At 39.7% G+C, this 16,765-nt stretch overlaps 2 protein-coding genes across 2 annotated transcripts in view; both read right to left on the reverse strand.

The window, feature by feature from the left end:
- The window catches only part of cdc42ep4b (CDC42 effector protein (Rho GTPase binding) 4b), a 319,915-nt gene that overhangs the window by 251,431 nt on the left and 51,719 nt on the right, over positions 1-16,765 (reverse strand). The gene's annotated exons all lie outside the window — the stretch shown is intronic.
- On the reverse strand, positions 7,872-15,512 carry pmp22b (peripheral myelin protein 22b). Its single transcript, XM_072373662.1, has 5 exons — positions 15,369-15,512; positions 14,597-14,687; positions 14,224-14,317; positions 10,957-11,097; positions 7,872-9,095 (listed from the first exon to the last, which is right to left on the reverse strand). Exons 2-5 carry the CDS (start codon positions 14,672-14,674, stop codon positions 8,935-8,937), a joined length of 474 nt encoding a protein of 157 aa, XP_072229763.1. The 5' UTR covers positions 14,675-14,687; positions 15,369-15,512; the 3' UTR covers positions 7,872-8,934.

A 16,765-nucleotide genomic window follows, 5' to 3' on the forward strand; every position in this document is an offset into this window, starting at 1 on the left:
TAGAGATGATTAAATGAGCCCCATTGAAGAAATGCTCTGCTCCTATGTTGTCCAAAGAGAGATTTAGAGGGGATTATTGATTTTAACAATACCCCCCACCACCACATCACCAAGAAAAAAGCTACTGACCATCTTGTTAAGATCTTTGAACTCTGGTTTAGTTTTATTTAAGTCCCACAAAATGTCAAGAATTCCTTTTTTTTCACATTTGTAGCAAAATACACACACACATGCATACCCACACACATTCCCTGAAGAATTCTTATTACTGGCCCCAATACAGTTTCTGATATTGCTTTCATCTTTTCACTCTGTGTGCATTAGTGTGTCGAGGGGTGTGGCAGCCTTATACTTTTAAATGGGGTCATATTCTATCTATTCAACATGCTGCAAATCTACAGTTACACCACATACTCACACACTAAACCCTGTGTAAAAGGAAGAGCGTACAAAACATTTTTTCTTTGATTTTTACCATGCTTACTTCTTTTCAGTTACAGTTCCCAGACTATGATTACAAGAAGCCCATTCTCACCGTTGGTATCTCTGGTATCACAAAGTAGTGCAGCTGCTTTCACATGGGATGCGGTATGCACTGCTTGCTGCAGGTGTAAGGCACAGAGCAGGGGAGGAGGGTGCACATAGGCACATAGGCCCATTTAAGTCCAACGCCAATTTCTAGCTAACTGGAAAGATATCCGGAAATGAGCTAGTCCAGCACTGAACTCAGATGCAGGACGTAACTCTCAGAGGAAAACTCTGGCATTGTGGAAAAGGCTTCATGATATCCTCATAGAGGAACAGAAGTTTTTCAGAGTCAAGGGTTGTCAGAAGTTGCGCTTGTACAGTGACTGCTTTCAGGTCTGCTTCAACCTGCGCAGGAAGCAATTTCACAGCCTGTTGGGAGAGTCACACCAAGACACACGAAAATGAGACCCAACATGAAGCAGTCGATGTACAGATTTACTTTGATTTGGCACATCAGCGTGTTTTCACAGAGCTTGAGCTTGTTTTGACCTCAGCGCTGAGCACTAAGATGCCACACCCGACCTTATGTCGCGTCCGGCTTGCTGCAATGCAGATCCGTTCTTGTGTGACACAGTAGCTGTAGACATGACTGGGTTCAGAAGTGAAGCACATCTTTTATCCATTGCAAACTGTAACACACTGTAAAGGTGTATATTTTAAACCAAGATAGTCTCTTTTCCTAAACCCAGTAGTTTAAGTGTTGTGTTATCTGAATCTAATTAAGCTGTTTTGTTACATAAATGCACCCAAACAATGATAAATTCCATAACCAGAGCATGATGATGAAAAAAAGTCAAGAACTGTCCTTTAAAATGTTGCATTCTTGAGAAGTAGAACAATAAAACTAGAAAAAAAGTAGTCATTTGGTGAGAAGTACCTATCATACCTGACTGGACTTAGATTTGAATTATATTCTCACTGACTTTTGAACTTGGTCTTTCTAGATTGTGTACATATGCAGCATTCAATGTTTTCTCTTTGTTCTGTTTCCATGCATGGATGATGTAGTCTGGCATTTGCTGTCTGTTCATGCCACTGTGTCCTGCCTTATCTCCCCCTGCCTCACTCCTTTGTCCTGGGATTCCACAGCTACATAAGCACTTCTGGCTTAAAAGTCTCTCTGCTATCAGCCCAGGCCTGCTATCTCCTGATGCGCTATGGCAGAAACTCCAGTGAGAGAAGATTACAGCGTTCATCTTTGCTCAACTAATCACCCTGTCTCTGTTCCATGTTCATGATGCTAAGGCTTGGAAAGAAGCTGACTAATTAGGTTTACTAATCATAGTTTCATTAGCCTTCAGCTCTGAATCTCTATTCTTTTGTATCCATACAGAGGAAGTTTTTTTTTTTTTTTACCATATCAAGCCTTTTTTTTTATCTGCTCAGTTATTTTAAAGGAAAGTGATATCATAATTAGAAGTTATTAAAATGCCTTTCAGAGCTGTAAATAAATCATTGTGGTATTCAACTCAGGAAGCCCTTTAAGACTTTGAGGACATGCTTTGTTTGTGCTGTCCGGACAGTTTTTTCACTCCCAAAAGGCATTATGTGTTGTCACAGTGTCCCCATAAAGGCACCGAAGCCCATGACTGACACTGAAACAAATTTATGATTCGATTAAATTTAATATCATTTCATTTTCAGTGCTTTTTCTTTTACATTTTTGCTTTTAGTCACGTCAATATAATCGATACAATATTAAAGACAGCAGTGCTAAAACAGCTGCTTGATGAGCAATGCTATTTCTAGTTTCTCCAAGCTTGCTGAACTTTGCAGAGTGAAAATTTAACCATATGTGGTATTGTGTTGAAAAATGAGAGGAATGTCAAAAGAAAACTTGCTGCAGTCTGATTTAGCTTATGTTGTAGTTGCATACTATTATCTATATTTCTAAATCTTGCTATTCGACATTTACGTGTATGAACTCAAATGTGTCTGAAACAGTCAATGACTAAAGTTTGAAATGTAGTGTAGTACAGTTACACACCTCACTGCTGAATATTTCATTCCAATGGGAGGCAGTGTTTATTTATTTTATTTTATTTTGCTTTATGTGGCTTTATTGACATCATTCAGGGAGCTTTTATGCTGTCCAGCTAGCCAATATGAGGCTTCACCATCATGACGGCCATTTGTTTGGTCGTTTGTCTGTCTGCAAAGATCAAAAGTAAGCTTTCTTACTATGCAACATTATCTATATGTGGCATGCATGTAAGAAATTCTATTATCACAGTGGCATATTGGCTCTGTTATTTGCTCAATATAGAGCTGAGTAAGCAGCATGCCGTGATCTGAAAATCTACTGCAGTCTCATTCCTTGACACAACACGATGTTGCTCAAGACTGACTTAAATGTTACAAGATACACACCATTACAGGAGAAATCATTGAATTTAATATCTGTGTGTGGTGCTTCTGCTCTGTCAAGAAGTGTCTCAAGCACCATTTCAGTTTCATTTGCCAATAAGTGAGCCCTTTTTTTGGCAATGATGGTTCAGTGATATTCTCCAGTTGCTAAAAGTGCATTCACTGATGTTAAAGTAATCAACTAATCGTATTCAGTGACTAACCAGAAGGCACAGTTCACATTGTCTGCTCTAACTCCACCACAAAGCACCTGCACATCGGATTGTGCCTCACGTCCCTTCATTTTCTCTACGCTTCTTGCTGATAGAATGATATGGCCCTCAGTGTGAGTGCATGTTGGTGTAAGTGATTTTGATGTATGGCAGAAGCTGAGGTTGATTTAGTCCTTCTCTCCATCAGCTGCCAATCTTTGCTTTATATTCTGAGCATGATGGACATGCACAGGATCAGGGGTCAGCCATGCGTAGTGATGACCCTGACTCAGTCCTGACCCATAGAATATGTTGGGATGGTGGGTTTTAGAAAGTGGTAGGTCTGAAGGCTCAATACGGCCTGACATTTCCACTTGACAAATGACAGACGGGGCTGTTGAGGAAAGGGAAAAAGAACACAGTGTGTCCACTTTGACCCCTTCAAACAGTGCTGCAGGGGAGATTTGGGGCCTGAGTCTGCTCTTGGGGTTATGGCAGGGCCCCCAGCGGCAGGGATCATATTCCTAAATAACCTCCAGACATCCTCTGGGATTTTTGGACCCACTGGGCTAAAGGTACACCTTGGATTTTAATAATCTTTGATTGAGTATCACAAGTATTGTGTAGGGGTGGAGCATTTTTTTCGTATGTATGTTTGTGCCTGCACACGTAAGGCAGATGTACACAGGCTTGCATGCAAACATGCGAGTGTGTTTTTGCCAATGCTAAAGTGTGAAAGAACACATCTTCGTGTAATCAGACTAGCTTTTCTAAATCTAATCTTATCCAGCTGCATGTCCACAGCTCAGTCCCATCTCTTGCTTTCCTCTCCAACTGAGGCCAAAATTATTGAAGCTACAAATTACAAAGACCCAGAGGTTCTTCCACCAGTGGTGATGGCAAGCAGATGGCAGCGAAGCTCAGAGAGACCAGGCTTTCCTCCCAAACCCCATCCCCTCACATAGAGCACCATTTGCATTTCATGAACCTTAATTGCGTCTGTTGCCCTCCTCCCCACCGGCTCTGTGATTTTGTGCCTGTCACTGTGCACCCCTGCACCCCTGAAGGAGCTGTGATAGATTAAGGTGGACCTTCTGTCTGCATCCCCTCCATTGTGTTCCACAAATTAGAAAACATTATCTCCCAGTCGACTGGAAGTTAAAAAAAAAGGGGGGGGGTTTAGGTGTGACTGCAGGATGTGATAGTGACATTGGGTGTGATGGGACGAGATGGGTAGAATTTTAAGATATTAATGGGAAAAGTGATTATTTCAAAAGCTTGTCCTTGACCCTGTGAAGGCGAAACAATGATGCATGGAACCCCCAGACACCCATAAAACGCCGAGTTAATAATCCATATCAATCAGTTCCTACAGGCACAATTACTTTGTGTTTTTTTAGCCTGGTTTTTGGCTCTTTTAAACCATTCACCATGAAATAGTTCAACTTAGTGCCCACAGAGAGGACAGTGTTGGTGGAGAAGGTTTATTGTTTGTTAAACTGACAAAAAACAGGTGAATATAATGGTTTGCTGTAACAGAATGTGCATCATGACTACGGTTAAAGTATAGAACAATTCAGACCATTGAAGACTCAACATCATATGAAAAATTCTATCTGATGCCTGCCTTCTTTGTCTCATCGTGCATTTGGAGTTGTTGTGTTTAGGCTTAGGGAACTGTGATCTGCTTGTATTTCATACAGGCACACAAAGACGACATTTACGAGTCAGAAGTTGTCAGTACACACAAGGTGTGTACTGATCTAATACCTGATGCATCATGCTTGTTTTTGCAGGAATGGAAGTAGCACATTTGTTGATGTTTTTGATATTGAATTTAATTTTTAATTCTGGGGTTTCTTACTTTTCACCCACTAGAGGTCTCTAGTGTCTCACTCTTGTCTTGGTGGTGCCACACTGTCAGCATACTGTATTGTATTGTTTACTGTATTTCTCCTTGACTCATGGCCACATCCTGTGTTCCATCACCTGATCTCATACTCTTATATTTGCCCTTTGTGTCCCTTCTTTATGTTGAGTTTGCTTCAAATTTTCTGTTTGAATTTTGCCACAGCTACATTTCTTGGAATTCTTGATTATCTTTTGTGTCGTTTTTATTATCATTTACTCATTTTTAGTCAGGCTGTGTCAGTAAACCTTTTTTTATTTTCTTAACCTGCCTCCTGTGTGCCTGAATGCTTTTGGAACCTGTGTCTGAACCAAATATGACAACATTATAACAAAGAAAATATATTTTTTTCAAAAAAGATAGAAAGAAATTAAAAATATTCAGTTTTATCTTTATTTGATTATATTTATTTTAAGTACATCTGAGTCATATTCATCTGAGGCTGAAGTCAAAGATGAAGAGAATCCTCCAACACATTTAAAGAACTTAAAAATCCTGGACAGATGATAGTTTCATGTCAGATTTAGCCACTGACAAAACATAACTTGTTCTAGCATGTTCACTTAAACTGTAGCCACTGAAGTTAATTCATTTAGTTCTAGAAACTTGTATAACATGGCTTTATGCTGGCCTAAAAGATGACACAGCTGCTAACCTCAACTGCACAGACATAGTCTGTAGTATTGCTTGTAAGTAAAACAAAGCATTTTTAAATGTGCTACTTCAGATGAAATCAAGAGGTTAGGCTTTGTAAATGAACTTTGTGACACATCAAACGTATACTTTTCATTTCAGAACATTTGTTTCTACTTTGTTTATGGGATCATTTATATTCAGTCTTTACCACTAATGATGTGTTGTACCATAAGAATATTCGTAATGGCTGTGGAGGAGGAGCATTCATTAGACTGACTGACCCCTCTCTGTTGTATGTGTGCATTTTAATGGCAGAGGTGCCCTCACAAAGAAGCTGAGTTCTAGACAAGGCTTAATGATCATAGAGTTAATGAGGTTTAACACACTTAGTAAGAAAAATATGATGCTCCAGACCCAAGGGAGACTTAAGCTTTTCCCTTCCCTTCTTATGTAGTTTTCGTATTGTACCACATGGAGGCAGTGTTTGTTGAACTGACGAGACGCATTGCTGTTGGTGCTGCTACCAAGTATATCCACCAGATGGTGGTATTGCATAGGACGTGAAAAGTATTCAATCTATAAGCACACATATTTCTTAAGAGATAGCAACAAAATATGCCAAGAAAATTAACAATACACTGTAGATATACTTTCCACAGGCTCTACATAACATCATCCCTCTAACATGCAAACCAGAATGCTGTGTCCTCATTTCACCCAGGGCAAGTATGTCGCAGGGGGAGGCAGTGGGTGGCAGTGGGTGGCAATGACCTTTTGGGCCTGCAACAAGAATCTTCTTTCAGAGAGTTCTCTTTCATTGCTGGAGATTTAGACTCCTATCATCAGCTCAGCACAGAAATGCTGCTTGTAGACTGACGGTTAATATATTAATTAAAACCATTAGCCAAACTCGACTGTAAATGAGAGATTTATCCAAAATCATTTGATTTGTCACATATATGTACGACAACTGAAAGACACAGAAAAGCTCAGTCTTGGTGGTAAGAAACATCCTTTAATGATTGAACTCAAAGTAGCTTTGGTAATAAGAACATTTGGAAGTTTAGGTGTAAACATAATGTTGACAGTTGAAGGCTGTAGCTTTACAAAGAACAGTACAGAGGGCAGTTGTCATTAAAGGAATTCTCTTCTAACTGAACCCACTGATGAGTTGAAAGCCACAGCAGACTGACTAGTGTAAGCTCTAAGTGAAACCCCTTAATCCATCACAACATAGCTCTGTTTTGGAGGAGGATCTCACAGGAGATGTCAAGTGGAGGACAGATGCTGTCTTATGATGTTTAAACAAGTCCTCTTATATCTGATGTCAAGAGAGACACTGTTGACACTGAAACACAAGCTGCATGTTTTGAATGACTGGCATCGTGCGCCGTGCCTTCGCTGCAGCGTGTGTGACACAAGCCACATACGGCATTTGCAACCTCTAGACAAGGCTGCGCACAAACACATACTGTAAGGTAGACCTAACTACCTTGGCTGTCCTTAGGAATTTACACAGTTGCACTTCAGTTGCTGACATCCTCAATCTATCTCAAAGCACAGCAGCATGTGTCTACTATCAGTTACAGATATGTCACCACAAATGCTTCAGAACTGGCTCTCATTTTAGATTCTATTCCTAAGGTTTTCCACTTCATGCTTTTTGCAGCTCAGGCGTTTCAGAGTTAACAGGTAGACAACATAACATCACTCAAACTTACTTCTGCATTATGTACTTTTTAGCGTCACGTTTCAAGGGTTAACATGAATCCCGTTCCTTGTAACAGTGGAATACACAGTATTGAATAATGCAAGAGTTGTTTTATTTGGTGAGTGTTTTAGGTTGGATTATCATATAGACCTGTTATGCACAACATATAAGCTCTTTTTTATACAGTAGAGAAGAGAAAAAAAAACATTTAAATGTCAGTGTGCAGAGACTGCAGCATGTCAAACTTCAAGTATATAAAACAGACATTTGTATCACCACTGCAATGCTGCAAACCCCACTGTCCTTTCTTCAGTAATAAAGTTCATACTAAATATATTCCCCTGTCATCTGTTAATATCTCATATGGCTTTAAATTGGTGGCATTTAGTCATAGTATTGTTATATATATATATATATAGATAGATATATAGATAGATATATATATATCTATCTATATATATATATAGATAGATATATATATATATATCTATATATATATATAGATAGATATATATATAAATAACGTGTGTATATATGTGTATAATATGCATTTTTTGCCTTTGGCTATAATGCCCCACAGTGTTATTTCCTTCATGATATTCAATTAAAAAGACAATTTGGCTTCTTGAGATTTAAAAGAGGTGAGCACAAACATCAGATGATGCAAAATTGAGGCAAATGGAGAAAAAAAGCTTAGGTTTAGGGTAACTTCGATAATAATACTGACATTCCAAATGACTTTGATTTCATCAATGCACCACCTCAACCTTAATTATTCACTGTTTACAGTAGCTGATTAACAGAGAAAAAAAAGAAAACAATCAGGCACTGCAAAGTGAAATAGTCTGTGTTCCCTAAAGAAGCAGTCAGGCACTCTATGTACAAGTGTTCCTCTGTCTGATTGTCACTTTAAATAATGGCAAGCGGTTTGACTGTTGTAAATGATTGCTATCAGTAATAGGAATGATAAATATATAGCACCATCTTTTGTTGAAAATAAGAAATAGAAAAATACCGAAAATAACAACACTCAAACTTGAAAATTCACAAATAGAAAAGGACCAAATCTATATTTAATGGCTATGCTACATCCATGGATGTTCCCACTCTGTATGTAAAGCAAGCTCATCAAGAAAAGTTTGCTTAACCTTTCTATTTCTAGACATGCAATATGGTTAATATACTGCAAGAATTAATTTTCTTATCTTTTACTAATTCTTTGGCAATTACTGAAACAAAAAAGGCAAAAACCCCAAAACAATATACTGTATTATTATTCAGTGATTACAAACGAAGACTGAGGCACTTAATCGGCTAAAACAAAGCCCATGGTATCCATTGACAGAGCAACACTAAAACTATGTACATATGTAAAAAGTGTTATAAATAGGTTTTAAACCATAGATACTATATACATCTTTAAACTGAGACAGTATTGGTGTTTTTGTGTTGGTTTGTATATTGATTTTTTGAATTACTCTCCCAGTACTGCCCGCCTTGTCTTCAGGCTTCACAACTTAAACTTCAGCAGGGGATGGTAACACTTGCAGTTGGGCAGGGGGTTACTGGGAACACTGGGATGAATGGATGCCTCATTCCCTCTTCCTCAAGATGACATAGATGAGTCCACTGACGAGTGCCAAAGGTAAAGCCACCCATGCCAGGATGTAGGAGTAGCCGAAGGTGTCTTTCTCCTGCACCCACTCCGGACTCATCACTGTGTAGATGATTGCTGCACTCATCACAAACAAACCTGAAAGGAGAAAAAAAAAAAGGGAGCACTTAATAATGCTTATTCGATCATGCTTATCTGCAGTATTGTGCTCTCTGTGTCCTGAGCTGGACCCTGTCTGGTGATGGAGGCAAGCAGGCCACTCTTTTCTAGACAGAACTCATCTCTGTTACATTACAGTGTTTGATGCTTGCTGAAACTCAGCCAGTACTTTACAGGCCTTTCCTGCTTCCACCCACTTCCCTTGTTTGACATGGCATGGTCTGTTTCTCAGACCCCCGCACCACCAGCCTTCCTGACATTTTAACTTGCACAGCTGGCTGTGTTCCCAGTGTCATTTCTGTTTGGCTGAGTGGGCACCTGGGTACCAGGAAATGCACTGCCATGGTATAGAGAGAAAACCTGGTATTTTGCTAAAGGGCTGCCAAGAGAAACACAATAGACTGGCAGTTCAGTCTCGGCCAAAGGGCATGAAGCACAATAGACAAGTGGAGCATAAAAGGCATTACTTACTTGGCTCAGCTCTTAATTTAATTCTCAGCCATAGATGATGTGGTGTTATCATTCACTGTGTGACTATGAGGTGGATTTGTGTGAGGGGCATACTTTCAGCCAACTGAGGTGCTGCAGTTTTATTCATCCAGATCAGAGTTGTTAAAACTTTGAGACACGAGTGTCTTTTTGTTGCACTTTAATGACATTGTACAAACTTAATGGTGATTCGGTTAGTCAAGAAAGAAATTAAAGACTGACAATTAGCAGCATTCAATATTTGTTGTCACACTGAATGGGCTGAATATTAACTAAAACATCTTTTCTTTTTCTCTTTGTTATTCTGCTTTATGAACGGCTGGAATGTCATTAAACACATTTACTCAAGCACTGTGCTGAGGTTAGGCTTGAATCCGATTTTGCCCCAAAATAAATTAATTATGATGATAAATGTATCGATTTCCAAGGGAAAGTCACAACTAAAACAATCGATGGTCGACCAGCACTAAATGCTTTAATTCCTGACATGAAAATCTGACTTCTTCTTTATATTTGCTTTAATTTTTTATTATCCGATAAGAAGTTTAAAATTCCAAATTATCAAATTTTTCAATTTGCATTTGAATGCAGTACTATACAGGAATCTACAAGTACAAAAATAAACTGGGAACATCAGTGAAACTTTGAGCATGTAAACGGTTCTTTACGTTAGTCTCTAAAAACGTATTAAAACCCCCCTCCAGAATGGATAAACAGTGAAGCCCAGAGTTTATGGAGCCTATATGGTTCCCAGGTCTGGTTGTGTGGTGCTTAAGTGAACTTAGGCTATTTACTGTATGTTTTTCTCATACAGTAATGATGTGCTTCATGGGTTATTTAGTACTATTTAGAGTCAGACCCTGTCAAAGAGAGGGGGGAGTGGATTCAAGTGGGACCCCTCCACACCATAAAACAGAACAATGTGAACAGAGGAGTAAATTCATGGTGGATAAAGGTGCTGTTATACCTTTATAACTGTTGTATTTTGACCAAAGCTCGTCATATAGATCAGATAATTGTGTCAACTTCTCAAAAAGGGGTGTTATGTCTTCTTTAAAGGAATTAGACCAAATTTACAGGTATTAGCTTTAAAGTGATTATCACATTAATGCATGCACATTAATGCTAATAATTATTCTAAATCATGCCACTCTTTGGCTATTTAAAGTACCGTTTGATTATTATAATTATAATAAACTGAAAACAAAAATGTTTGATCTTTTCATGAAAGAGAGATTTTCTTCACTTTTATACTATTACTCAAACACATGAACTGTGTACTTCTTATGGGTGGACTGCACTAATGTTGCTCATGGGTTCGTGGAAAAGTGTCAAGGAGGTGCAAACTCACTGGCAAGGATCTGGAAGATTCCAGTGAGGAAGAAGCGTCCGCCCTTCTGCAAAGTAAAGAGCTGGCAGAAGAAGAGAAAGAGTGACAGGCAGCTGAAGATGATGGAGAGGATCATGAGAGCCTGGACCGCCTGGATCCACTCTGCAAGAGAGAGGGGGGAGAAAGACTATTCAGTCAATAACCGACCCATAGTCAGAGCATAATTCATATATAAGATTAACTTAATGAGCACACAGGAAGATAAGTAGCAACAAATTAAACATCAAATGGCGAAGTGCGCTTTAAGTGGTTTTGTCTATGCCGAACTTCAGCATCATCCCATACAAAATATAATGACCAGGCCCTGGCTCTGTTTACCTCTGGGACTGTGTAATGGATCCACAACAGTGAAGCTCAGGTATCTTGTTCCTAAAAGCTCTGTGCGCCCCTCACAGCAGGAGCCATGAGTCAGTGTACCTCATTGATTGTTACTGCCAGACCTTCATAGCTTGAAGCCATTAACCCATTAGACTCTTGTATCGACGAGGAATACCATCTGCTGTATCTGTGTGAGGAAGTGGTTGTGTGTTTCTTTTTGTTCCGTGTCAGTAAATTCTAAGATTTCCAAGCAGGGTCTATTTCTTGTCTAGGGATTATCTGCTCACTTCCGGGCGCCTCAGGTTTCCTAAGTGCCCAGTCTTTCCCTCTCTGCCCGTTGTCTTGTTGGTTGCCTTTTTGTGTTTACGATTGCTATTGTTGTGCTCAGTCTGACCAAGTTTCTAACAATTGCTGCCATGATGTCACAATGTGCTTGAACACAAATTACTTCCTTCTCCAGTTGCATAATCCAGTCAAACATCTGTGCTGTCCTTAGACAAACCAATCAAACATGGATGATCATTATCAGTACTGTGTAAAAGTCTTTCTCCAGCCTCTCTTCATATATTACTGGGAAAACATGGTTGTCCATTATGTGTAGACACAACACTATTTCATCCCTTGAGTTACATACTTTTTTTTAATGCTTGAATGGTTCACAAGTAAGTGTTAAGTGTCCTACTGAACAAAAAAGAAAAACTTTGCACTAAAAATGATCAGGTACAAGGACTGGAATGAAAAGGTATATTAAAAGCTGCCAATGTCCAAAGTAAAAATGAAAAAAATAAACTTCAGAGAGTCAGGAGAAGTATTACAAGAAAGTCTGGCTGCTTGGAAGCAAAACAAAAAGTAATAAGATGTGCCTCAGTACTTTGGCACAGCACTGTATGCCTCTGACTGGCTTCTTTAAACATTCTCATGTGGTATATTGATTAGATTTTTCAATATACAAATCAAAGACAAGTTGTTTTAATAGAGGGCACTTACAAGAAAGAGATACATTTGCATAATGTATCACTGCTCATTAAGAAGAAAAAGGATGAGTGAAATGTTATGCCTTCAACAGAACACATTGTAACATCAGGCTGCCACATTTGACTGTTCTGCATGGCTCTTGTATCGATCTAAAAAGAATCATACATAAAGTCTGGGATGGTTGTCTGGTTGCATTTGATAACAGCGTTACAACAACTCCTGATGAGCTTGGGGAGAAGATATGGAGAGAAACATGACACGCTCTGACTCTCCAGCTGCAAAATGTAGCCAAAGCAATGCAGCAACTGGATTCCACTATGACAGTCTTGTTTCCAGATGTTATATATAAATTTGTGGTAACACTGTGAGACAGAAACAACAATACATCACTACTTTCTAACACAAACACGCCTTGCCCTCCTTCCTTCCTCCTGGGTTCAAGGACGAACCCATGACATCGGGTATTTCCTGGCATGAGGCTTGGCTCGGGGCTCGCTGTATCACGATAAGCAAGGATGATTCATATCTTAAAAAATGTAGTTGTGTTGTGGTTCATAGTTGAGATAGCACAATGCAGAAAGAGCTCCTCCAGCTAAAGAATGTTGCTTGTACTCCAAACAGGTAGATACTGCAACCTAAATAAGCCTGCTGTGTTTTTTGTGAGTGTTTGTGTGTTTGGGCCTATCTCAAAGGTTTATTTTAGAACAGATAAATTCAATGAAGCAATTTATCTGGCTGTGTGTAACTCACTCAGGATGTGATAACTGTGGCATCAGTACCTCTCACCCTGGTGTCATCAAAACCAAACGCAGCCAATATTTTTGTAACCAAGGCAACGGAAAGGAGAAATTCCAAACTTTAAGAACGTCTCCTAAACATAACTGTGATGATCATGATTCACTTCAGAAGGAACTTGATTGCTCAGCAAAGCTTCAGAAAGCGCTTTGAACCCCCATGTGAGAGCAGACCACTATATTCCATCTGCCAAAGCCCGAGCACAGACCCAGGAACAGCACGCACGCCTTCTTAAATAAACACTCTGCGTCATTGCTCAAATGAAAGCTAGTCAAACAAACTGGCTGCGCCATCAAACTACCTGGCAGAGTACTGAGGCACTGCTGCCCTGACAAAACACACACTTGGCTGAAGGCAGCTTATTCCAGACAAATGACATCACCACAGCTGGCAGCTCCTGCACAACTGTAATGGCACAACAAAATATACTGGCAAAACATACAGCTTCTGCACCTCACGTGAACTTGTTGCTCCATCCCTAATTCTTTTTTCTTTTTTTGGTGCTGGAAATTATTTTACGATAATCTAAAAAGTAGTCTCCTCATCTTTTCCACTGTATCTTTTCTCATAGTCTGAGTTTGTGTGCATAAATCTCTTGAGGCTGCAGCTGCTGACTCTAAATTGCCCTAATGATCCCTGCAAACTAACACTGGACACTATAATCTGACACTGGGCGTGACCCACCATCAGCGTGTTCTACATGAGCCAGTCCAAGGCCTCCAAGCTTTCAAACACACATAGAGATCCAAAACTTTAAATACTCTCCACAGCCCCACCCAGATCATTCACAGCTCCCTTACACTTGTCACTATGGACTCCCAACACGAGACCTTATTATGGACATCACACCACGACTATTTATACAGCAGCAGCCTATCAGCTAACATCTCCCAACAGCACTGCCACATTCTCTACCCTAGATGGCACCAGAGACCCAGAGGAGCTGCGACACACCCACATCATCAGCAAGGTAGAAATTTCATCAAGTGGATCCCCAGAGTGCAAACCGCCCCCACCTCCGAACTTCACACCAGAGCAATGATTGGCATGTCCAATATTAACTATAGATTAACATACAGTACATGTGTCAAATAAATCTGAGAGGAAAAAGTAGTAAAATATATCACGCAGGTTCCTGACCTCCGGCTGATGCTGGGTTACAGTTGTATCCTCCATTGTTAATAGAACAGTTAAGCCAGAGGTCTGAGGTGCCAGTTTCTCCTGTTGTCCATACCTAGTGTCAACAGAAAAACAGCACAAGTTACATGCTAAAAGGTGCAATAAGTATCTCAGAAGAACATTATTCAAGCATACTCCTTTTCATAACACAGACTTCACAGTCACAAACCACTACCACTAATTTCACATTTCTTATTGTATTGTATGCATGTGAACCTCAATAGGAAGTTACATTGCATGACTGTATTTCTTCAGGATATTAAGTCTGTGTGTATCGAATTTTTGTTTGCAAACTTATAATGGCATCTGAAAAAGAAGAAGTTGTTTCACTCACGCTGACAATTGTCGACACAAACAGGAGGACCAGAGCAGCGAGGTGCAGCAGGATGATTCCCAGAAGTAGGAGCAGCATCTTTACAGATAATCTAAGCGCTGAGGAGAGGAGACAGGGTGTCAGAATGCTGTATGTGTGTGTTTGGATGCCAGATTGGGGGGGTATGGGTGTGTCACTGCAGCACACTGACTGTCTGTGGAGAGACTCTAAACCTGTCACTTTCAAATGCCCTCCCTTGTGAACATCAGTTTTAAGAGAAAGTGGGTCATTGCTAATATTCATCATGTGGGCAAATTGGTATCAGGTGCCTTTGAGCTCTTTTCAATAGAAACTTCATGGATATGATTAAACTTTAAGACTATTTTTTCCCAAGGACTACAAGATTACTTATGTTTGCTCAAAATATTCCTAATCTGTTTGAAAAGGTTAGCTCTTTTTCTGAGAAATTGTTTTTCGGTCCTTTTAAACGGCATTACATTCACGCTATAAGGATTTGCAAAATGGAAACAATTCAAGTAATAACCATTGATCTTTTTAAATGCCGTAGAAAATTAAAAAACAGCGCAGAAGCTTGGAAAATCCCGATTTGGATTATTTAAGATTGTTCACAGATGAATGAAGTTTGTTAAACTTGTTGAGATGACAGCTCCCTCCTTTTGTCTGTGCTCGCAGTAAAACTCTCAAAGCGCGTTTCCACTGTTTTAATCTGTCAAAACGGAATATGAGTGCGGCTCAATAAAAGCAAGTTTAAAGGAGAGCAAAGTCCACTTACTTCAAGCGAAGAGCCTTGTATTCCCACAAAAACTGTTCAGGCTTGCAAAAGCAAAACCAAGTTTTCCCGGAAGAGTCCAACAGCGGTAGTCCTTCGTCCTAAAAACTCGCTCTCAGATTAGATTGATGCCAGGGCTGACGTTCTGTTATAAAGTGTCTCATTATGGAAGAACAACGCCCTGCGTGCGTGGCTGCGTCACGTAGTGACCCTCTGCTCCACTGCCAGGGTTCCCAATATAGACGCATCATGCGTAATATCGCATGGGTTGCCTTAGTTACTCACTTACTGTGTGCAGTGACCTGGAGATCCTTGTTTTGCTGTCGTGGTAACAAATAGAAACTATCGGCTTTCTATAATATTTATTTTCTTGTTTATCGGACAGTTTGAAATTACACTTTCAAATTATGCAGGAAAAGCAGATTTCAGTTTATTTTACAATAACGAGAAATATTCATGACAAAGTTCATGAATTACGTTTTGGTATATGTAGAATACGTTAAAAAGCACTTCACTCAAACATTTAATTTATTTTAACATGGGTTTGCTGAGTGGAGGAACTGAGCATCTGATCTTTGTTCATTTAATTATTTTTGCTTTTTCTCTTTTATATCTGCAGTGTTATTGAGGAAGTTAATTCTCTGGATATTTCAGATTTTGTTGCCTTGGCAATTACGGAGACAAACGCTTTCGTGGTGTGATGTAGTGTAGGTCTTTTCCCTCTCGTGGTCGTGCAGTCAGCCCGATGACTCATAGAATGTGTGAAGTGTGGATGGGCATGCCCAGCACACCACTAGTGAGAGATAGCATCCAGGGCTCTCTGTTTGACATGACTCACTTCCAGAGGGAGTGAAATGGTGTTCCACCCTGACTCCATATCTTTATTTTAAAAATATGCTGTGAGGTTTAACCTATGAATATGTGTGTTGCAATGACTGGAATTTCTGGAAATCCTAACAGGGTATAAAGGGTGCTGTGAAATCTGTAAATATTTAAAAGTATGAATTGATGGCTTTATCTCCTCCCTCTGAATCAACAGATTAACCATTGTCTGTGTTGCAGATAATCAATGATCATCATCACTCTACATTCTTTATGTCTTCAAAATATCAAAAACACTTGCTCTCTTCACATCAGCAAGCTCGTGGAGGTGCTCAGGAAGTGTCCAACCTCAGATAACCCCTGTCAACATCCACTTTCTATTCTTCACCACTTAGCTTACACTTCCTGGATGCCACTGACTGTTTCTCACACACATGGAAATGGTGACCACCCTTCTGTGCTCATGTCACCACACACTTACAAAGGGTGGTTATGAGAGCAGATTGTTGGCATGAAGTGTTTCTTGGAGTGGGACATTTGAAAATGTGCATTGATCAAAGTTTGTGACAATCAAAGGC

Source organism: Leuresthes tenuis, unplaced genomic scaffold (assembly GCF_036924035.1).
Source record: "Leuresthes tenuis unplaced genomic scaffold, fLeuTen1.0.hap1 SCAF_20, whole genome shotgun sequence".
NCBI lineage: Eukaryota > Metazoa > Chordata > Actinopteri > Atheriniformes > Atherinopsidae > Leuresthes > Leuresthes tenuis.